The 24,684-nt window shown below is 41.4% G+C and overlaps 1 protein-coding gene across 6 annotated transcripts in view; it reads right to left on the bottom strand.

Moving 5' to 3' along the window:
* The window catches only part of TNRC6C (trinucleotide repeat containing adaptor 6C), a 148,440-nt gene that overhangs the window by 74,042 nt on the left and 49,714 nt on the right, over positions 1–24,684 (bottom strand). For 5 of the 6 annotated variants that reach the window (XM_087441688.1, XM_087441684.1, XM_087441686.1 and 2 more), the window contains exon 4: positions 4,569–4,895. In XM_087441688.1, coding sequence (XP_087297814.1) covers positions 4,569–4,895 — 327 coding nt within the window. Of the gene's footprint in view, positions 1–1,268; positions 1,334–4,568; positions 4,896–24,684 lie in introns of those variants that run through there. The other variant, XM_087441687.1, reaches the window with a different exon arrangement.

The raw sequence follows: 24,684 nt of genomic DNA, 5'->3' as shown, positions 1-24,684 counted from the left end.
AGTTTATTGCTACTACTTAGTAATACTAATGGCCAACCTTTCTAGCCCTATTTCCTGTTGCTGCCCCCTTACATTCTGCTCCTTAGACACACTGAACCACCTCTGTTATCCAAAGAGGCCCTGTAATTGCGGGTCTATGCCTTTGTGCATGCAGGTCGCTCTGTCACTTGCTTTTCACAGCTAATCCAAAACTCAGCTCATATCTCCTCCAACAGAAAGCCTGCCTTGGCAGCCCCACATAATTGGTCTGGGTTAACTGCCCCTTCCATGTGTGCACATGGCACTCTACAGTTATCTCCATCACAGCACCTGTAAATTGCCTATTTACTTAATGGTCATTCCAACACACCTCAGTCATGAATTGTGTATCCCCTACATTTAGCAGGCATTCAATAAATGTTTTGCTCAATGAATTAGTGAAGAAACTAAAGTTCTGAAAAGTTAGCATCTTCTCCCCCCTTCTCAGAGGTATGCAAAGTCAGTGTTGCACTGCTGCCTAAACCTTCTGCTGGAGTAACAAAAGGAAAGAGATTGTGAAGTATTAAGCTAGTGTACTGGTTTGTCAAAAAATGGCAAAACTTGGGGTTGCAGTTTTTCTATATGAATAAGTTTGACAGATTAATTAAATCACAAGGTGAATCATAACAAAACTTTATAAGAGCCAGACTGACCTACTGACTCACGTCCTTTTAGGAAGCATGTGGTACATAAAGAGAAAGAATGACGACAGCATTCTTGTCAGGCCAGGCCTCTCTCCACATCCACCAGCTGTCTTATACAACAGTATATACAATTTACCTATAATTGCAAGGCTAAAAATACTAGCAATTCAGTTTTCAATTCTTTTAAAACTTTGCCATTTGTACACCTATACCATTTAATTTTATCTGTAAGTCCTCTCTGTTTACCAGCATGGACATGTAAGCTTTCCATTACTACAGGAAGAACTGCGACAATCCACCTTCCCATGGAAGAGGCAAATGGTCAAACCCTCTGCCGTGAGGAAACCAGGATGTCCATTACTTTTAGCAGCTTCGTTACACAAGGCAACGATAAAGGAGATTCAGACTCCACCAGTTCCTTCCAGGGATATTTAACCTTCTTTCATCTTTGTCAAGCACACTAAAACTTGGAGGCCGGGAGTCCATACACTGATACATTTGGGAATAACACAGAAATTAATGTGCTGGGCTGAAATAACTCCCAATTTCACTTTTCTTTTCACCAGAAACAGTCTTCTGGTAAATTCTTAAGGATTAGTCACTCACCTGCCCCTGCTTGAGTCATTCCATTTCAGTTCTGCTGATCCAGCATTCATACTCTTGAATTTAACCTTACAGTTAGAGGAATGGAATCACGAATGAAACTATGAATGTAGGAGTGGCTACAGGAGTGGAAACCTGCTTACACAGATACAAATACAATGAAAATCTATGTATTACTTTAAAAAAAGTTATAAGAGCTTTTACTTCGAGCAGTATCTAGAAAAGTTTCAATGCAGCAAGAAAATGTGGTTACCGTTCTGGAACATACTAATAGAATTTGACCTGGACATGAATTAAGAAACTTGTACCATGAAAAAGAAAATTTTACGGAATACTTCCACTCTAGGAAGGACAACTGAAATTTCAAAATATACACAGGTCACAGAGTGATGAGAAACCTTTACTGCACTGTTGTTGAATTTAGTCATTTAAAGATTTTGTGAGTTTAAAAAAAAAAAAATTTCTGCTCCCTAACAGTGTTTCAAAGACAGGTACATACATGTCACATATTGTATAAGTCTCACAAGGCCCACATTAACAGCTATCATCTGCATTTACTGAGCACTTACTATATACAAGGCACTGTGCTAAGTATGAAATAAATACCTCATTTTCAAAATCCTGTAAAGTAGGAATCTCCTCATTTTATAGACGAGGAGTCTGAAGTATAAGAAGTAAAGGTGAGTTGGTCAAGGTCTCACAAGAATCATGGGTCTGAAAACTGAATTAGGCCTGTGGCCCCCAGACCTGTCTCTTGAGCACTCTGCCATACTGCGTCCATGCATGCTAATGCTCACCTACAATCCCTGTGCTGATTCCAGAACAACATGGGATGGTGTTCCTGCAATGCCTTCCACTGACAAAATCAAACAAGCTCTTTGGAATAGTGTTTAGGTCAGAAATTAAAGGGAAGGGACTTTAGAGATTAGAGGTCATGAGAGGTTCAGACCTCTCATTTTGGATAAGAAATGGAAGTATTAGCTGATAGCATAAGCAGTGCTGGCTGCCAGGTCTTCTACAGTTTAGAGGTCTTTCCACCCTGCTAAGCTAGTCATATAGGAGGAAGTTCCAACATTTTCTTTATAGGATACTCTAGTTAGCAAACAATATAGGTTACACAGTTTACAATAACTGTGAAGTTGTAAGTTGCAGACTGAGTACCTTACAGCTTCAAGAGGAGCAGCGAGGATGGAAATACTTAAGGGGCTTCATAGAGGGTGGGTGACAACGATTTGGAGAGAAAGAAAGGGGAAAGGCAGTCAAGCGTGTGCACATACTGTACAGGAAAAGACAACACTGAGCACGGAAAGGAAATAAGCCCAATTAGAATAGAAAGTAGGCCATGGGGAATAAGAGGAAAACTGCTGGCTAGACAAGGCTGAAGGGCCTCGACAGCCAGGCAGAGAAACCAAGACTTTGCACATTAGGAACTAGGAACCGGGACAGGTTTCTGAGGGGACCTCTGATGCAACAAAAGGTGACGACTTAGAAAGATTCATCTGGCTATGATACCAGAGACTGTTAAGGAAGAGATGAAATTGTTTTAAAACAAAGATTTTTGTTTGCGAGTCAAAAAATCAATCATTTCTTATTTTATTAATATGAATATTACATAGATTGATTCCATTTTCTCAGACGTTTTTATATATAATTTAGTCTTCATAACTAAATTGATGAGTTAGTATTCAACGTATATATTTTAAAAGTACAATGAACTAGGAATGGCTTTCTGGAGAAGGGTATTACATTTACAGACAAATATTTTATTAAAGAATATTATTTCATAACAAAATTTTATTGAATCAATTCCTTGATTATTTACTACTTAATCTAAGAAGGTACCAGAAACATCTTGCACCAGTAACATTTGATGAGAACACTGATGCAATACTGCCAGCTAATCAAACAAGATAAATCCCGAAAAAAGCAGGGCTGTTACATTTCTTTTTCAGCTTTTCAAAATAAGCATCTTAATACAGCAAGCTATTTAGGTATGACCCTACAATCTTTGTCTCTGCTAAGATTTTTCTGAGGACCATATTTCAGTGTAGAAAGTAACTGTATGTTTGATTATAAACTGTGGCAGCTAAGTAGATGGGACTATATTCTCGGTCAATGAATGTGTTTGATCTTTCTTTTCTTCCTTGTTTTTTGGTTACAATCACTGACCTACATCCCCTCTACCAGGAAATTAGCAGATGAGAGCCAACACTATTTGAAGAGACATGGCAAAGTTGTCTATAAATATTCGTTCTGAATATACCACAAAGTCACGGCTTTGAGAAATACTGCTATAAATACTTTCAGGTCATGTTGGAATTATTCCCTATGTTAAAAAGCAGCATATGAAAAAAACACAAATATCAACATGATTGTGACATGTTTCTTTTAAACTCCAATCTAATATGAGAAACATTCCTGCTTCTCTAATTACAGATCTGATTTCACTACCATTAGCAAATGCGGTTTCCACATGAGAACCAGTCCAGTTGTTAAATGACTTGACACAGAAAGGTTTAAGAAAATAACAGAGAAACATGGCAGTTGAGCACATATACTTTGCTCTCTTCCAGAAATTTCCCTAAAACTTCACTAAAGAAATTTGTAAAAGTATATATCCGTAAGTCAAGAAGACTGCAATAGGAAAGACAGGAGAGAGATGTAACATTCTGGAAGCTGGAAAGCAAACGGGCAAGTGGTCATTTCTCCTGGGAGCCAAGAGAAAGCTAGTATCTAAGTGCAGGCAAGGCGGCCAACAAGAAGCAGGTGGATCAGAACCAGGAACCCTCCGGGGCTGAGTGCGAGGAGGTATCAGGCAGGTTGGCTCAAAGTGTCTGAATAAATTGCAGTTAGAAATACCCACTCCCCATAAACCCTATAACCTCCCTGCAAAGCATGTGTGTGTGCAGTCATGGGATAGACATCTTAGTAAACTGAGAGAAAAGCGTTTTATTTAACTGTTCACTGCATGGTTCTAAAGCATTTGCCTTGATAGATTTTTATGTACTGATGTAGAGACCTGGAGTTTCTGGTGAGCAACAAACTTAGCTGAAGTAGCTAACGCCATCTGAAAATACATGAGAAATAACAGAAATAACTAGGGGAAAACAGAATCGAACTTTAAAATCCAACTGAAATCTATCTATCTTATCTATCTATCATCTAGCTAGCTTGCTGCTCGCTCTATTATATGTACATAGTGAATATGGATCAGAATATGTGCATTTTTATTATTCGGCAGCAAAGTTGAAAACAGCACACCAGTCTCAGATAAAAAGAATGCCTCACTCTATGCGGTTTTACCTGGCTGGAGCTTGCTGGGACGCTGCTGCACTCCGGCTCCAGGGATGGGAGGAGGGCTTACCCCTGCAGGCCCGGCACCCTGGGTTGGGCTCACACTGGTCAGAGCCCCTGTAGGCAATGGCTGACCTCTCTTTAATAGCTGCTTCTGTTCTTGCTGACGAAAGCGTGGAGGCACCTCTCGAGGCAGGTAACGGGAGGCAGCTGGCTGCTGCCCACTGGCAGGTGCACGTTTGCCATTGCTGCTGTTGGACAGAGTGCTGGTGGAAGTACTGGTAGTGGAACCGGCAGGTTGGGGCTGGCTTGAACAGCTCTTAGTAGGTTCTGGCACTATAAGGAACAAAATGAAAAGAACCCAAAACTTTAGTAACATCTCCTTAAAACCCAACCCAAACCAAAGAAAACAAAACAAAAACTAAGGAAGGAATGACAATGTAGTGCTTTGGAACCAGAACTGGACTAAAGCTTAGAGTTCCAGGTTTGAGACACAATTTTCCTATAAACTAACTGCGATCTTGAGTAGTACCTCTTGGGCCATAGTTTCCTCATCTGTAAAACGGGTGATTAGGTCAGGTTAGAGCAGCAGTTCTCACACTTCAGCTTGCATCAGACTCAACTTGAGGGCTGATTAAAGCCCTGATTCCTGGATTCCACCCAGGGAATTCAGTAGGTTGGAGACAGAGGGGATAGTGTGAATTTGCATTTCTGACAAATTCCCAGGCGATGCTGATGCTGCTGGTCCCTGCACCACACTTTGAGAACCACTGCTCTCGGTCAGTGTTTCTCAAAATTAAGGACTTTTCAGATGTCCATGAATTTATACATATTTTTATTTTAATTCTGATGACAATCTAAAAAAATATATATTGGGGTATTCTGGGTTATTCTGAATAACTAAAGCATTTGTGGTGATGGCATCTATAACACTACTATACTCCAGTAACAGATTTATTGGAAAAGAACCCAAGTGGGCTAATTTGCAAATGATGCATTTGCATTAAATGAAAGCCAAAATGCTATCAGAGTATGCTGCATAAACAAAACTTTCACAATAATTTCAATAGAGAAGAGGAGCAGGATTGTTGAGTGATAACCCTGAGGGGTTATACTAATAAGCTTGCTAAATGCAGAAGGTGATTTGAGCAGTAACCCTGTGTGCAGAAGGGGGCACAGACACATCAAGTGCAAAAGAATCTGAGCCTCAATAGTGTTCCTATCCTGAACTTGAAACATCAATATCCAGGACATTACATTTGTCTTATTTGAAAAAATTTTTTCTTTCAACTTAATTTGTAAATGTCTTTGGTTTGATAGTTGTGTAAAAGCTATGTGTAAAACGAGTTTTTACCTAGCTCTATATATTTTATACGTATAAGTAACGTTATAAAAATATTTCCAGTCAACAGTAGGGGAACATGAGTTGTTACTGCTTGCCTTTAATTACCACTCCAGTCAGCCTGCATTTCTTGTCTCCCAACATGGGGTCCGCCGTCCACCCCTGTGACCCCACGCTGTCTGCACAGTCAGTATCTGCAAGGCCTCTGCTCACTTTCTTTCTGTTGCCCTCCCCAGCAAACTCTCAATCCTGGATGAAGCCCCTGTCCACTCTTTCCACTAAGGCTCTTTCAAGAAATCACAGCCATGCAGTTTGGTGCCACTATAAATTCATGGTCCCCAACCTCAGGACACCCTCGGTGCTTCCCGACCATCCTACAATTTCCTGGGTCTGCCTGGTTCCACTGCTGTCAATGACTCTTTCAAAACTGTCCACTCGCGAGCTGCTAATGCCTTTATCTCCCCATCCCCAGAAGATGAACTTTATTTTTTTATTGAGGTAACAGTGGTTTCTAGCATTATATAAATTTCAAGTGTATATCATTATATTTCGATTTCTGGGTAGACTACATCACGTTCACCACCCAAAGATTAAGTATCATCCATCACTGTACCCATGTGCCTTTTTGCCCTCCTTCCTCCCCCTTTCCCCTCTGGTACCCACCAATCTAATCTGTGTCTGTGTTGTTGTTGTTTTTATCTTCTACTTATAAGTGAAATCATACAGTATTTGACTTCCTCAGTCTGACTTATTTCGCTTAGCATAATACCCTCGAAGTCCATCCATGTTGTCGCAAATGGCAAGATTTCATCTTTTTTTTATGGCTGAGTAGTATTCCATTGTGTATATATACCACATCTTCTTTATCCATTCATCCATTGATGGGCACTTACGTTGTTTCCAAGTCTTGGCTATTGTGAATAATGCTGCAATGAACATAGGGGGGCATATATCTTTATGCATTCGTGTTCTTTGGATAAATACCCAGAAGGAGAATAGGTGGGTCATATGGTAGTTTTATTCTTAATGTTTTGAGGAATCTCCATACTGTTTTCCATAGTGGCTGCACCAGTTTACATTCCCACCAGCAGTGTATGAGAGTTCCCTTTTCTCCACATCCTCTCCAACACTTGTTATTTCTTGTTTTGTTAATTACAGCTATTCTGACGGGTGTGAAGTGATATCTCATCGTAGTTTTGATTGGCATTTCCTTAATAGTTAGTGATGTTCAACATCCTTTCATGTGCCTGTTGGCCATCTGTATATCTTCTCTGGAAAAATTTCTGTTCAGATTCTCTGCCCACTTTTTAATCAAGTTGTTTTTTTGTTGTTGAGTTGTATGAGTTCTTTATATATTCTGGATTTTAACCCCTTATTAGATACATGGTTTGCAAATATCTTCTCTCAACTGTTAGGCTGTCTTTTCGTTTTACTGATGGTTTCCTTTGCTGTGCAGAAGCTTTTTAGTTTGATGTAGTCCCATTTGTTTAGTTTTTCTGTTTCCCTTGCCCGGTCAGACATGGTATTTGAAAATATGCTGCTAACACCGATGTCGCAGAGCGTACTGCCTATGTTTTCTTCCAGAATTTTCATGGCTTCAGGTCTTCCATTCAAGTCTTTCATCCATTTGGAGTTAATTTTTGTGTATAGTGTAAGATAACGGTCTATTTTCATTCTTTTGCATGTGGCTGTCCAGTTTTCCCAACACCATTTACTGAAGAGACCTTCCTTTTTCCATTGTATCTTCTGGGCTCCCTTGTCGAAAATTAGCTGTCCATAGGTGTGTGGGTTTATTTCTGGGCTCTCAATTCTGTTCCATTGACTTGGGTATCTGTTTTTGTGCCAGTACCATGCTATTTTGGTTACTATAGCTTTGTGGTATATTTTGAAGTCAGGGATTGTGATATCTCCAGCTTTGTTCTTTTTTCTCAGAATACTTTTGGCTATTGGGGGCCTTTTGTTGTTCCATCCCAGAAGATGAACTTTGACTTGACTTTCCAGTAGAAATAAAAGCTATCAGGCTGAAACTTCAAGTTTCTGCTACTACAGACACACGAATTTCACACTGATCTTTGGCCCACACTTCTATTACTCCTATCTAAGGCTAATACCGTATTTCATCAATTCGAAGACTCCCATGTCTTTTATGTTAACATCACTCACATTGGGATGTGCCTTACCATTGATGACATGTCAGTTAATTGGCAGCACTTTTCCTTTCTTAGTGGTACATGAAATACCTGCACATCTCACAATTAATGTGTCAGAAAGGCAATGCAAGGCGGCGACCCCCATGGCTCTGGATCCTATCTCAAGGACTTTGTGTACCCAGGTCTTCAAACCACGACACTCTCCAAAGCATAAGAGTGGGTCTTAGATCTTAATTCTTTGTTTTTATAAATATTCATGTACTTTCTAGCAAGGGCTTAGTATGATGGACATCATCAAGTACACAAGAGAAGAGAATCCAGCCACTGTGTATGTGTGGAGAGTGGAGGAAAGCACATTTCCAACTTCTAACTTGCCCAGGGATTGTGTGGCCACCCTGCAACGAGCTCCTTCTCATCAGGATTTAAACATGTGCAAATTGCTACTATCTTCAAAGACAGCATCACTGCTCTCCTTAACCCCAAATTCCTCTCCAGCTACCTCCCGATTTGGGTCCTCTCCTGTCAAACAACTTGAAGGGTTTGTTTATGATGTCTCTTCCTGCTTCCTCACCTGCCATCCCTTAGCCAGCTCCTCTCACCTTCCTCTTTGTGGCAACTGACAATTACTTCCCTGATGCTAAAATCCAATGCGATGTTCTGAGCTTTATCTTCTTGACCTCTCAGTTGTCTTTATCAGTGATGGCCACATTGGCCATCTTGAGACTCTCTTCCTTGGCCTCCATGACATTGGAAGTCCTTTCTTGGACTTCTTCTGGCTTCTCTGGCCACTCTTTCCTGCTCCCCCCTTGGCAGCCTTCCTCTTCTACCCTTCTTTACGGTTTTGTGGCAGACACTCTTTGTTCATACACTCATCCTGGGTCATCCAATCTACTCCCATGGCTTCACTTATCAACCATGTGGTCATGACCTGAGCCCCAGATGGCTACTAGATTTCTACATCTGGATGTCTTACAAGCACCTCAAAATCAACACGTCCCAAATACTCAGCAGCTTTCTGCCTCACTCCTCTTCTGAGTGGATCTATCACTCTCCTGATAGACAGCTCCAAGTCAGGAACCTGGGCTCCATCCTTGATTCTTCCCTTTATCTTCCCCAACCTATATCCAACCAACCACCGAACCTTGACATTTCTAGCTCCTAAATGTTTTCCCTAAATATCCCTCAAACTCATCCATCTGCTTCTATTCCTATTGCCAGAACCAGAGTCTGGGCACCATTCTCTCTTGTCTGGAACACTACAAGAGCCTGGCTGTTTCTAACTCATCATCCACACTGTAGCCGGTATGATCCTTCTGAAATGCATATTTCCTCCCAAGTGTAGAATCCTTGGAAGCTTCCTATGGCCCTTAGGTTAAGTCGACAAGGTCCTGAGCAGTTAGCTGTCCCCAGTGCACAGTTTTCCAGCCCTACCCTCTAACTTCACCATGCTTAACTTCCTGCTTCCAGGCCCTTGTTCTCCCCTCTTCCATCTAACCACCATGTATCATCAAGTCTGAGACACATTTCTGCACATTTTAACATTTCTGAAATTGGGATGCATCTTATAATTGATGATATAAATAACAATTTAACTGGCAATGTTTTTTTCTCTAAGTGGTATATAAAATAATGCATAATACAATTGATAATATCTCAGATTCAGTAAAACACAGTAATTCCTGGTCATTCCTGAAATATTAGAGTAATGTCACTTCTTCTCAGAACCTTCCTTGACTCTCGTAGGCCAGTCTGGGTGCTTCTCAAACACCCACACTGCCCTCCCTGTATTTACCACAGCACAGGCATAGTATATTGCTTTTAAAACTTCTGTCTCCCCCTCTAGGCTGTAAATGATGTCGGCATGGTGCCTGACACACACTAAGTGCTCAATAAATGGTAAAGGCGTTGACTGCTTCTCTCAAACACACACACTGAAGTTAAAAAGAAATGCAGAAATAGCCAACATAGTATAAAGCAAGTAATTGGTATAATAGAAAAAATCCTAGACTAGGAAACTGAAACCCTGGACACCAGACCAGCTTCACTAATAGTGTGTATCATCTTGGTCAAGTAATTTCATAACCCTGGAGCTCAGTTTCCTTCCCCGGAAGTGCAAGGTTTAGACTAGCTGACACTTTAAAGTTCCTTCCAATTCTGCAGGCCTATGATTTTGTAAGTGAAGAACAGAGAATGTGACATGCAGTTTTGTTCCGTAATGGCTATCATTTCAGAGTCCAATGAATCTCTTACCTATGTCCCTGTTCCTATTTCCCTGGCCTTGGTATAAACATGAAATATTTTTTGTAATTACTCTAGATGTTAAAGATCTCTATCTTTAACTCAAAGGCATATGAGATAAATATCCATTATATCTTTTTTTTTTAAGAAAGCTATAAAACCTATTATAGGTTGATTTTTAAATGTATAGGGACCTTCAAATATATTTTTTCCTGACATTGGCCTTTAGCTAATTAAAATAACAGAAGTTCCTGAGTATTTACCCAAATGAGTTGAAAATTTATGTCCACACGAAAACCTGAACAAGAATGTTTACAGTAGCTAATTCGTAATTGCCCCAAATTGGAAGCAACCAAGATGTTCTTCTATAGGTGAATGGATAAGTCAACTGTGGTACCTCCATACAATGGAATATTAGTCAGTGTTAGAAAGAAATGAGCTATCAAGGCATGAAAAGTAAAAGAGGAAACTTAAATGCATATTGTTAAGTAAAAGCCAGACTGAAAAGGCTCCATACTATATGATTCCAACTATATAACGTTCTGGAAAAGGCAAAACTATGGAGAGAGTAAAAAAAAAAATCAGTGGTTGCCGGGGATTTGGGGGAGGAAGGGAGGGATGGATAGGTGCAGCACAGGGGCCTTTTAGGGCAGTGAAACGGTGATACTCTAATAGTGGATAAAAGACATTATGCATTTGTCAAACCCATCAGAACTGTACAGCACAAAGAGTAAACTCAAATGTAAACTATGGACGCTAGTTAATAAAAATGTGTCAATATTGGTTCATCAATTGTAACAAATGCACCCCACTAATGCAAGATGTTATTTACAGGGGAAACGGGGGAGAGGGAATATATGGGAACTCCTTACACTTTCTGTAAACCTAAAACTGGTCTAAAAGATAAAGCCTATTAATTAAAAAGACAAATAACAGAGAAGCAAACTTGCTCTCTCTCTCACAACAGCAACTTTCCATTGGAACTTTGCAGAGGAAACTGAGAACAGAGTAGAAGTACATTTGTCTGGGAAACGTAAAACCACTAAATTTACTTAAAAATACGTAATTAGCATAGTATCAATTCACTTTATTACACATTTTAATGTATCTGGCCCAAAGGTTTTATGCTAGATGTAGCACTTGCAATTGCTTCTTAGGAAGCTAGGAATATGAATGCAATTGGTTCTTTCCTTCCACTACAAAATTCAAAAGCAGCAGCAGCAGCAGCAGAAGAAAATGAAGAGGAGGAAAGGGAGGAAGGAATAAAAGGAGGACAGAATAAAGAGAATGTTAGCAAGCTACAGAGAGTTCTATCTATCCTGGTTATGAAAAACCCTACTTCTCTTTTGTAATAAGTGACAATGAATGGCCAGCTACTATCAAAGTCAAGGTACTTCCACCTGTCATCCTGCCTCTGCAAAGACTGGAAATGAAGAAAACCTACCTGAACCCAAACCTGAAGGAAACAACTGGCAAGGACTCAAAAGCCAAGAATCCAAGTTGACAGGAATGTAAGAATCATTCCACACCCCCTCATCAGCTCAGACCCCCACGGCCCAAGAGAGCTAGCCAAGATACACAGCTGCCGCTAGGATGAGAATCCTGACACCCAGCCAGTGCTCTTCCCCTACCTACACTGCTGTTATCTTTAGAGAAGGACCAAAGGACAAACTCAGGGCTATTTTTCCTCAAAATCTTTAGAGAAAAATGAATTCATGCTACAGAAATGATGAAGTATGCAAATAAGTGAATGTTATCTGTCACTAGTTTTGAATCGAAACCACCAATTCTAAGATATTTGAATATGGATTATTCAATTTTCCTTGTGTTATCTGCCCGATGCATCCATTATATGTAGTCAATTTTGTATCTAATATATCTGTATTTTAAGAGTCTAAGTATTGCAACCCAGTCTTCCCTTTCCCCTTTGAATAACTGCTGAGTAGGGCTGGAGGCAGCAGGTGAATTAAAAATGCATCTGACATTTTCAAAAGGTGGGGAAAAAACAATGAAAAATATGTGACACAGACTGTATCTGACCTGCAATGTCTAAAATATTTACTATCTGACCCTTTACAGGAGAAGTTTGACAGCTCCTGGTGTAGAGACTAGAAACTTCTTGTAATATTAGACTAAGCATCAGACATATAAATCTTCTAGGGAAAAAAATCCCAGGAATGTATCCTAAGTCTTGTGTGGGTATTCTTTTATTTTAAAAATAAAAATAGTGGGCCGGCCCCGTGGCTTAGCGGTTAAGTGCGTGCTCTCCGCTGCCGGCGGCCCGGGTTCGGATCCCGGGTGCGCACCGAGGCACCACTCCTCCAGCCATGCTGAGGCCGCATCCCACATACAGCAACTAGAAGGATGTGCAGCTATGACAGACAACTATGTACTGGGGCTTTGGGGGAAAAATAAATAAATAAAATCTTTAAAAATAAAAATAGTCATAAAATTTTTTAAAAATTAATTAAATAATTTGTTCCATGTCTCCTTTCCAATTGTGGGGATCATCTTCTTTATGATTACTGAATGGAAAGGTAATATGATGCTATTACTCAAGAAAACAAAGAGAACATATTAAGTTTAGAGATTATTAGATTACTCTCTTAGAAACCCAGTGCTTTTAATATACTGTAGCACTGAGCTACAAGTATACCAAAAGTCACTATGTTAGACCTGCCAACAAAAGACGGGATGAACTGCCCAACTCTTTCCTATTTCCTTCAGAGACTCCTTTGTGTTCCGACGGTCCTCTAACCACACACGGACTTCAAGCCTTTGGACTCATTCCTCTGCCCTGGACTCTCTGGAGAGGTCATCCAGTTTCATGAGTCGGACCATCCTCTCCATGCTACTGAAACCTAAGTACTGTCTCATGTTGCCCTAACTCTAAGTCTGGTCTCGCTCTTCAGTTGCCTACTGGACAGTGTTGCTTGGAAGCTGTTACCCTTCAAACTGAACATATCCAAAGGTCAAACAAGAATTTCCTGAGTCTGAGCCCAGGACGGTGCTGACTGTTGTAGGAAGGCACTGACGCATAAGATATGGTTTCTCACCTAAGTGAACCAACAATCGATTGGGGAAATTAAAATTACAAGATACAGAAGCACATGGAATTTCTGGAAGTCAGTCATTTAGAGAGGAAAGATGACCATACGCTGCCCAATATGGTAGCCATTAACCACATGTGGCTACTGACCACTGGACATCCGAATTGAGATGTGCTGTAAGTATATACACATTAGATTTCAAAGGGTTAGTACAAAAAAAACAGAATATAAAATATCTCATTAACAATTTTTATATTGATTTCATGTTGAAATAACATTTTAGATATACAGGCATCCCTCTGTATCCAAGGGGATTGGTTCCAGGAAGCCCCGCCCCCCTCCCCCCCACCCATACCAGAATCTGTGAATGCTCAAGTTCTTTAGTCGGCCCTCCATTATCTGTGGATGTGGAAACTACATGTACAGAGGGTCGACTGTATTAAGTAATCTGTGGATGTGGAAACTACATGTACAGAGGGTCGACTGTATTAAGTAATCTCACCTGTTTCTTTTTAGTTTTAAAAATTTGCTATTAGAATATTTAAAATTACTTATGTGGTCACATTTATGGCTTGCGTTATATTTCTATTCAACAGTACTGCTTTAGAAATGGCACTGTATTCTTGAAAGAGATAAAAGTTTGAGCTGGTTTCTCAGAAATATGTTAAACTTAAATAATTATCTGTTCTCATAAAGGACTATTCGTGTGGTAGATCACAAGCTTTTCAGGTGAGAGATTTTCCCTTACGACTCTGTACTAGCTGAAGTACTAGCACCTTATCTCACAAACAGAAAAATGTCACCAGGTATTTGTTAAATTAACAAAGAGACCAAGGCCCCAGAGTATACAGCAAGCACAGTACTCTCAGTTCACCCACACGCTCATCCTCATGTTAATATTTCCAGCTGCCTGAAATGCTAACGCTATGGCTGGTGGTCTGGGAGGTCACCCTGAACCCTTAGGAAAGGGAAGAGAAGCCTCACTCAAGAGAGCGATGAGGTAGCACGCACCAAAAATTCTGACCCTGTCAAGCTGCACCTCTGGTCTCTTTTATACGAAAGAGTGATAAACCTTCTCTGGTTTAAGCCAGTACTTTTCACATCTTTTGAAACTAGCGGTCAGCTAACATAATCTCAACTGATAAGTGGACAATCTTGAAATTTGGATCTATTCTTATAATATAAATAAACCAAATGGGCAGTTTCTGACTAGCCATACACTCTCTTCAGATCCAAATTTCCAATCTATTGCTGCCCAAAGAAACAGAGTAGGGTATGAAAGCAATCTTGACATTGCTCTTCTCAAACAGACCTGAATCTAAGGCCACACCTCAATGGCAGCGGCTCACAAACAAGTCTATCCTACACATCACTGTTTTCACACAGCAGCAGAACACAGTAAGGGCAACGAGAATTTTAGTTGGATTTTATTTATGGATTGTCAACAAATCATTTGTTTTATTTAGAAAAAATTAATATAGCAACCAGTTAATAACTACACAGCTCATAAAAAAACTTCCAGCGAGCTGGAAATTTTGGTTATTCTCCTTTATCTAACAAGCTTTTTTCTTCTTTTAAATGAGGGCGACATCTGCTGGGGAAAAAGTAGATGTTAAATCATTATATAAGAAAGCAAATCTTTTAAAACAATTTTCTTTCTAAGAAACAATTTTCTGCTTCCAGTTAAAAATTTTCTGAGGGCATTGTCACTATAGGGTCCAAATAGTTTATAAATTCCTACTATTGCTTTTCCAAAACAACATGGGCAGGAAGTTCAGCCTGTTCCTTCAGGGCTTTGGAGGATTTTTATTTGTTTATTCATTCAATCATTTATTTATTTATTTATTTTTGGTGAGGAAGAGTCGCTCTAAGCTAACATTTGTTGCCAATCTTCCTCTTTTTGCTGAGGAAGATTGGCCCTGAGCTAACATCTGTGCCCATCTTCCTCCATTTTGTATGTGGGATGCCACCACAGCATGGCTTGATGAGCAGTGTGTAGGTCCATGCCTGGGATTCAAACCTGCGAGCCCCGGGCTGCTGATGCGGAGCGTGTGAACTTAACCATTATGCCACTGCGCTGGCCCAAGGAGGATTTTATTTAGAAGGAGCTCCTTTTCAAACTTTTATACTACACCTTGTCATCTCTAGGAGAAAGACAGGAGGAGCTTCCCTTGGTGACTCAGCTTCAACTTTTATTCTACCCTGGTCACTGCCCTGTTCTCTCTCCTGCCTCCCCAGCTGTTTTTACATTGCCCGAGCTTCCATAATGTCATCTGAAAGTCCCTGGGCCCCCTGGCCTTCCTTTCATTGTGCTAACCATACTTCTGTACCATCCCAACCTTCAGTCTGGTTTCCAGGCTGCCTGACACTGCCACGTGTAGGCTCTTCTCAGCCCTCACTGCTGCTAAAAATTCCTCTTATAATCTAATGTGGTCTGCCAAAATTCCCTTATTATAACTGTTTACAACTGTTCCTAGGCTCTTTGAAATCCTGATACCACCCAGCCCCTTCTCTCAATCAATGCCTTCGACTTCTAGGTTACTTAGATGCTACTCACTCATTGACACATACTAAGGCTTTCTATAGTCCAGCCACTGCTCTAGGCACAGGGGAAATACCAGTGAACAAAAAGGCAGACTCCAGTCCCCCTGGAGCTTGCAGCTTAGCAGGGAAAGACAGTGGACACGGTGCACAATAAGATACATAGTCACCAGCAGGTGTTAAGTGCCGTAAAAATTGAGGAAAGTAGGGAAGGGTAAGTAAGGGCTCAAACTCACTGTTTTCTTGTTACCTGCCCCATCATTCTTTTCACCCCCACAAAATATGTCACTATCCTCACTTATTCTCTCCTTATTTACTTATTTAGGAGATAGTTAATGAGTGCCTATTTTGTGCCAGGCACTGGGTACACTAAGGAAAATAAATAGATATGGTTCCCATCCTTGTAGTTTATAATATAGTAAGAGACAGCCACTATCTTTAAAACAATTCCACAAATACACGAGTTGCGGTAAACATGATAAAAGTAACAGTGGGATGAAAGCACCTATTTTAGGTTAGGGACTCAGAGAAAGTTCCTTTGATGAAGTGACAATTAAGCTGAGCCTGGAAAAATGTTAGCCAGGTGAAGCGTGGGTGTGTGCATGGACGTGCCTGCCCACTTGTATGCATGTGCCGTGCCTGCGAGCTTACTCCCACCTGCTGGACAGTGCATGGGAAGGTCCTGAAATGGGAAAGAGCTTCGTGCTTTCAATGACTGCAACAAGGCTGGTGTGGCTGGAGCTCAGTGCCCGAGGGGAGGGCTGTTAGACGTGAGGCTGGAAAGGCAGGCACAGACTTGGGGAGGATTTCAGATTCCATCACTTGGCCAATAGCTGGGAGAGTGTTGGGGGTAGCCTGGTGGAAAGATACTCCATGGTGGTCCTGTCCTGCCTGTAGCACGAGGAGGAGTCTGGAGCCTCCAGTTTCAGGGAGAAGTTCTCTAGGGACAGACTCCTCTGATTAAAAACTCATGGAGAGTCAAACTGCTGTGACCATCACGGGCTGTTTAAATTCAACAAGCAGGTGACCTTGATCAAGAGCCTGTCTGTGCAGGCTCTAGAGCCAGGTGGTCCTGTCTGACATCACCTTCACAGGTAAGGGAAACAACATGGGAGCCACAGCCCACAGCAGCAGCACCCGCCTTGTTCCGTTCTACAAATGATACAGGAACACACTTGGGAGAAGTTCCCACTATGGTCCACCTTACGTTCCTCACAAGGGACTTAACAGAGCAGGGGAGCATGGGGCGTCCAGCCACTGAGGCATTTCCATCTTATTTAATTACTCAAGTCATAGTACCAAGACATTCTTTTCTTTACAAATTTATTTGGAAATATTTAAGATGTACAAAAAGGCATAAAGACCAAATAGTCAACAAACCTCCATGAACCCAATCCCCAGCTTAAGAAATAAAATGTTGCCAATTCCACCAAAGCCCCGTCTTCCCTTCCCTGACTGTACAGTGCACCTTCCCCCAGAGATCCTCGCCATGCATAATTTGGGGTTTATCGTTGTTCTCACGCGCTTCTCTTGAGATGCAATGTATGGCTACGAGTATGGACTCAGGGTTTAAACCTCAGCTCTGCCACTTACTGGCTGGTGACCCTGGGTAAGTTACTTAACCTCTCTGTCCCTTGGGGATAAAATGAGGGGAACAATACTTTACTGAAAGCATTCTTGGAGGAATGAATGTTAATATATGTAAAGAACCATTTAGAACAGTGTCTGGTACAGAGTAAGTGCACCCCGTTTATATGATGTTAAAGAAAAAAAAATTCACTGACACTTGTGAAAGATGGTAAGGCAGACTTGATTCAGGACCACAGTGACGGGTATAGGGACAACTGCTATGGGGTCTTACAGGGGGGAGAGAGATTGGGCTCAACTCTGAATACTGCGTGGGCAAGTGGGAATTTATAGCCAAGGAGGAGGGTGGGGGGCAGCGAATGGAAAATTACTAAGAGGAAAACATCAGGGGTGAGGGAGATTCTTGCTGAAAATGGGCCAGGGTGGTCAGACATCACCTGTGGGTGGTGGAGGATGGGGAACCTGATCAGATATCGAGGGAGATCAGATATGGAGGGTGGGGGGTTCTGGTTAAATTGACTCAGCAGGGTTCTTCCTAAAACTAGATTTTACAAGATAGTGCACACATGGCCTAGGAGAAGGTCCAGGAGACTGACTAAAGTCTGGTCAAGCAAAGAATCTTTGTCAGCTATAATCCTCCTCTTCCTCTCAGAAGCAACAGAAAGTATGTTAGGCTGATTAAAAAAAAAAAAGGCACATTCAATGAACTGTAGATAAGGAAATAAAGAACGGAAGAAGGTAGGCAGAGACTCAAAGAAGTCACCGTGGTAATTTAGGAGAGATAATGACAACTGTACTCAGGGTTGGAGGATTAGATCTCTAGGTCTGGCCCTAAACCTTCTCCCTTTAATTTGGGTCTCACTTTTCCAATGTTTGGAAAGTGTTAAGCACCATACAAATGTGAATGAAGAGCCAGCCATCCCATCATTTTCAAAAATGTTACAGAGCAGTCGTCAAACCTGTCTGCCCTCCCCCGACGCACACCAGTGGCAAGACCGACAGGGGTCTGGCTCATAGCTATGGCTCAGGCCCCCAGTAGATGCACATGCATGCAGCCTGGCAGGCAGAGTGACCTGGCCACTCTCTGTCCGCTGCACCATCTCTGAGTGTAAGCAGAGCCCTGGAGATGGTGGAAGTTTCTGTGCAGGGTCCCAGTTCAGAATCACTGCCTTGGTGGTGGTGAGACACATCATTGGTGGCAGCTTCCCGATTGATTGCTGGGCTGCAGCAGTGACACTGTGCTCTTGAAGTTAACAGTGCCAGTGGGGCCTCCGATTCTTTCCTAGGGAGCAGCTCTTCGGGAGGACGTTTTAGGGAGCCTAAGGGCCACCCCCTTCCCCTGGCCTCGCGATGATTTTATAAGCATCCAATTCCCTGCACTTAAACTCATTTCTGCTTAAAATAGCTACAGTGGTTTCTATACTCTTCAACTAAACTCTGGTTAAGAGCATAGATTTTAGCAAGCAGTACATTTAAATCTTCCATCCATTAGACAACATCGCGGTATATGGTATGAGCTAGATACTCAACAACTTTCCTTCCAATGGCATTTACTGTAATGGGATTTATTTATATCTATCCTCAGCTAAAATCTCTTGGGCTACCACCATTAGCCTAAAGTATACTGACAAGTAGGCATACAAGAGATTGGAGAGGGAGATTTTAAAAGTAACGTTTTATATGTAAATGCTAACCTAGAGGGACATTTTAACCTACACATTTAACACGTCTTATTTCTGAAATTTGGAAGCACATTACAATTGGTGTATAAATTTAATATGGTTTTTTCATTCACCCTCGAACTCCATCAATAAGACATTATTAAATCAATAATATGTCCTATAACTGATTGCTCTTAGAACTTAAAAAAAAGTCTTTGTATGATAAAGCATAGAATTTCTCTTATGCATAGACACCACACAATGACAATAAAGGGAAAAATATTCAAATATCATCCATTAATTCCAGCCATTTCAGAATATATACTCAAACATTCAGAGTTTCTTAAAATTTTAAATTTAAATTTACTCAAATATATGATTGACTATTTGCAAATGTGACTATGAAAGAGAACTATTCTCCAGTGCTAAAATAATCAGTGATTTCAAAGAATATTTTCATTATTACAATTTCTTCTGCAACCTGTACAGCAACAAATATTGTAGTGAAAAGTTCCCTTAGAATAATAAGATGCAAGTAGAAGACAGCTCTGAGCATCAAGGGTCCATCTGCTGTGTTTATCGGCAGTCCCAGTGGGGTACAAAGCGATGGCCTTCTGTTTGTTCTGTTGACGGCTTCTGGCTGATCTGTCACCATGGCAACTCTTGGAGTCCAACTCAAAATGAGCAGAAACTCATTAACTACTAACTACATTAACTTAGTGTCTGTTGCTAACGAGAAATGCCATTTAGAGATATTTTCTATTCTAATGTATTACAGTTACTTCTCTAAAAGATATTAAATTAAATTAAATGCTACTCAATATATCAGATTGGATAATATAAAAAAGTAAAATTATTTTAATAATGACTACTAACAATAAGAATCATTTCATTAAAAGGTTACTTTATTTTGGTCCTTGGATTCTTCTACTCTAAGAAAATGTACTATTTATCACACAGGCAAATATTTCTCAGCTCTTTTAAACAACAGCTGGCTGATTTAGAAGATTAAAATAAAAAAATCTGATAAGAGCATATGTTAAAGCCGAGTAATGAATATAGCATTAATATATATTGGCTTTTTAATAATCTTTTCAATATGTAACGTCAGTTCAAACACTCCCCAAAAGAGGCAACACACTGATGGACATGAGGGTAAAGAAAGTCCACCAAGGGGCCGGCCCGGTCGCGCAAGCAGTTAAGTGCGCGTGCTCCGCTGCGGCCTGGGGTTCGCAGGTTCGGATCCTGGGCACGCACCGACGCACTGCTTGGCAGGCCACGCTGTGGCGGTGTCCCATATAAAGTGGAGGAAGATGGGCACGGATGTTAGCCCAGGGCCGTTGGCACAGGGCCGATCACACACACTCTCTCTCTCTCTCTCCACCAAGTGCACGGCTCTCAGTTCCCTCACCTCCATCCTGACCTCATCCCTTTCCTGAACTGAACAAGCTCTCGAGAAACAGCAAATCCTAAACCCCTTGAGGTTTAAGTGGAAGTATGTCCCACGCGTGTTCTCTCTGGGCATGTATATTGCCTTCTGCAGTAGGACTGTGTGGGTGTGTTCTTTAATAAATTAATCAATTGTAGCATAGCAATAATCCTGGGATGTTTTTCCCCAAAAAGTGCAGAATCCTACAACCTGCCAGAAGAGGGAGCCCGAGTTAACGTACTCCAACATTTAGTCAGAGAAGGTGGGGATGGGGAGGAAAATCGGCCACACTGCAAATTGATTTTGAAAAGCCTTTTTATTGCTCTTAGGAAAAGAACGTTCCACTTCTATCATGCCCTGCACAGGGCTGGCCCCCATCTACCTTTAGCTCATCTCACACCACTGTCCCCTTTGCTGACTACTCACCTGCTATGCCAATTTTTTCTGTTTAGGTCCTGGAAAATGCCACATAGCCAGCCAGCCTTTGCAAACGCTGTTCCTTCTGTATGTGGGAGCCCTTAGCTCTCTCTCTACTTTCCTGGGCCTAGTTATGTTCTCTTCATCCTTCAAATCTCAATTCAAGCATCACTTGGGATGCCTTCCCTAATCCAGCCTCATTCAGGTTCCTTTGTTCTATGCTCTCATTAAACGATGTTCCTTTCCTTCAGAGTAGCCATCTCAGTTAGTTAACGACACACACAGCACTGTGATTGATGTTTATGTCCATTCCCCATTAGACTCCAAGCTCCATGACAGTGGGAAGCATATCTATTTTTTTAATCTTTTTCTCCCCATAGCAAACAGCATAGCGCCAGGGAAATGGTAGGTGTTCAATATCTGCTGGATCAAATGGTTAGCCCCACTAGTCTCTAAGTTCTGCCTATTCTATCTATAAACATGACCTGTTCCTCTCCACCCTCACCACTCAGTTTAGTCACCTGGAGTCTGAGCCGTGCAGTGGTCGAACTATACCTGCTGCCTTTAGTCCTCTCTCCAACTGTTTAATTCATCTTCAACCTGGCACGTTCAGTGATCTTTCTAAAATATAAATCTCATGATCCACTCTCCCACTTAAAACTCTCCAATGGGGCCCTCTGGTCTAAAAGATTAAATCTAACGTCCTTTAGATGGACTTGATATATGAGCTAGCCACCTTGCCCTCCACCTTTCTAGTTTCAACTCCTTTTTTTTTTTTTTTAATTTTTTTTTTTTGTAAGCAATATCAGCCCTGAGCTAACACCCGATGCCAATCCTTCTCTTTTTGCTGAGGAAGACTGGCCCTGGGCTAACATCCGTGCCCATCTTCCTCTACTTTATACGGGACACCGCCACAGCATGGCCTGACAAGCGGTACATTGGTGCATAGCCGGGATCCGAACCCTCGAACCCCGGGTTCCCCAAGCAGAGTGCATACACTTAACTGCTATGCCACCAGGCCGGCCCCTCAACTTCTTTTTTGGTAGGATAGATCGTTAAGAGTGCTCAGTTCTAATGGCCTGATGGACGGGTCTTGGATGATTGGGATAAGGCATCTCTCCTTGTCCTTGTTTTCACAGCTACCTTAGGGGACAACTGGAAGAGTGCCTAGCTGTAGAATGCATTTATCACATTCTTTTGTGTGTGTGTGAGTAAGATCAGCCCTGAGGTAAGGTCTGACGCTGATTTTTTTTTTTTTTTTTTTTGCTGAGGAAGATTGGCCCTGAGCTAACATCTGTGCCCATCTTCCCCTACTTTATATGGGGCGCTGCCACAGCGTGGCATGACAAGTGGTGCGTCAGTGCGTGCCCGGGATCCGAACCGGTGAACCCCGGGCCGCCAAAGCAGAGCGCGTGCACTTAACTGCTTGAGCCACTGGGCCAGCCTCTCTCATTCTTAATCAGTATTTTCCTTTCCCCCACTTTTCTCACTTATTTTCAAAAACAGGTTATCTTTTCCTATAAAGATATAAATATCGGATGAAAAGGTGATCAAATGAATGTAACTGAAATCCTTTCAGGTAGAAGATGTGGGATAAATCACAACATCCACAACATTTTATTGCATTCATCTGCTTATATATCCATTTGCTTATACACCTAACTCTTCCTATTAATATACTTCTTTGAGAACAGGGAACTTATCTCTACTGTCTGGCAGGTATTTATTAATTGTTTATTAATTAATGAATTACCTTGACAACTCTAGGTAGAAAAATGTGACTAATATTTAGCTCATTTCTTAATGCAATCTTTAGTAGGTGTGCTAGATAAAATGTGATCACAACTGAAAGTATTTTCTTTTTTTTTTCCTGAGGAAGACTGGCTCTGAGCTAACATCTATTGCCAATCCTCCTCCTTTTTTTCCCCCAAAGCCCCAGTAGATAGTTGCATGTCATAGCCGCACATCCTTCCAGTTGCTGTAGGTGGGCCGCGGCCTCAGCATGGCCGGAGAAGCGGTGTGTCGATGCGCGCCTGGGATCCAAACCCGGGCCGCCAGTAGCGGAGCGCACGCACCCAACCGCTAAGCCACAGGGCCGGCCCCAAAAGTGAGTATTTTCTGAAATTACTATATTACAAATAACTGCACACATAGAAAGAAAGGGAAATGACTGAGGCATGCAGAAAACGAAGCTGTAGTGATGAGACTTTCTGCCCTACTCTAGAGGCCAATTTAATATTAGAAACCAATCTGCAATAAGAAAGGAGATAATAAAAAGTCGCAAAATATTTGAACAGACATTCACCAAAGAAGATACAAAGTTGGCAAAAAAACACATGAAAATAATGTTCAACATCAGTAGCCACTAGGGAAATACAAATCAAAACCACAATGAGATACCATCACACACCTATTGGAATGGCTAAAATGATAAAGACTGACTTTCCGAGTGTTGGTGCGGATGTAGAACTGTGAAATGGTACACCACTTTAGAAAAGTTTTGCAGTTCCTTGAAAAGTTAAACATACATCTATCCTAGGATTTAGTCACTCTACTCCCACATATTTACCAAAGGAAAATGAAAGTATATATCCATATAGAGACTTGTATATGAATGTTCACAGAAGCTTTATTCACGATAGCTAAAAACTCAGATGTCCATGAACAGATGAATGGGTAAGCATATTGTGATAAATCCAAACAATGAAACACTGCTCTGCAATAAAAGGCATGAACTACAGACACACGCAACAACAGGAATGAATCTCAAAAGTGTTATGTTGGGCCGGCCCCGTGGCTTAGCGGTTAAGTGAGTGCGCTCCGCTGCTGGCGGGCCGGGTTCGGATCCCGGGCGCACACCGACGCACCGCTTCTCCGGCCATGCTGAGGCCGTGTCCCACATACAGCAACTAGAAGGATGTGCAACTATGACATACAACTATCTACTGGGGCTTTGGGGGGGGAGAAAAAAAGGAGGAAGATTGGCAATAGATGTTAGCTCAGAGCCCGTATTCCTCAGCAAAAAGAGGAGGATTAGCATGGATGTTAGCTCAGGGCTGATCTTCCTCACACACAAAAAAAGTGTTATGCTGAGTGAAAGAAGAGTGCATACTGTGTGATTCCGTTTATATAATAGTCTAGAAAAGAAATACTTCTGTAGTGACAGAAAGTGTCTGCCTACAGAGCACCGGGGGTGGGTGGGGCAGGAGAGATGGGTTGAAAGGGGCCCCAGGAAACTTTCGGGGATGATGGATGTCACCTTGATTGTGGGGATGGTTTCACAGCTGTGCACACGCCAAAACTTACTAAATTGTTCTTTTTAAATACGTGCAGTTTACTGTATGTCAATTATAACTCAATAAAGCTGTTAAATAAAACAAAGAAAAGAAAGCAATCTAGGTAAACAAATTATTTTTCAGAAAGCAGACTGTCAGCTTCCTTTAGAGCTATAAACTGTAACTTTCTCTAAACTTGGAAACTGCTTTTATGTTTAATGTTTTAGTGAAAAGTTATATGAACTAGAGACGTGGACTTTCTTCTCTTTATCTGAGCCTTATTGTGAGGGCCCTCAAGAAGATGCTGTGAAAGGGGCTTGTGACCGAGAAGCAGTGCCCTGCTGCCCTGTTATCAGTGGGTTTACTTCCTTTCTTCTAAAATGTGATCAAGAACTTCTCTCTCTATATATGTACCTGCTTAGTTTGTTTTTTTTC

The sequence above is a fragment of the Ceratotherium simum genome, chromosome 16, assembly GCF_057802395.1.
Source record: "Ceratotherium simum simum isolate JZ-2026a chromosome 16, ASM5780239v1, whole genome shotgun sequence".
Taxonomy (NCBI): domain Eukaryota; kingdom Metazoa; phylum Chordata; class Mammalia; order Perissodactyla; family Rhinocerotidae; genus Ceratotherium; species Ceratotherium simum.
The sequence above is the reverse complement of the archived record's forward strand: the minus strand, read 5'-3'. Positions and strand labels throughout refer to the sequence as shown.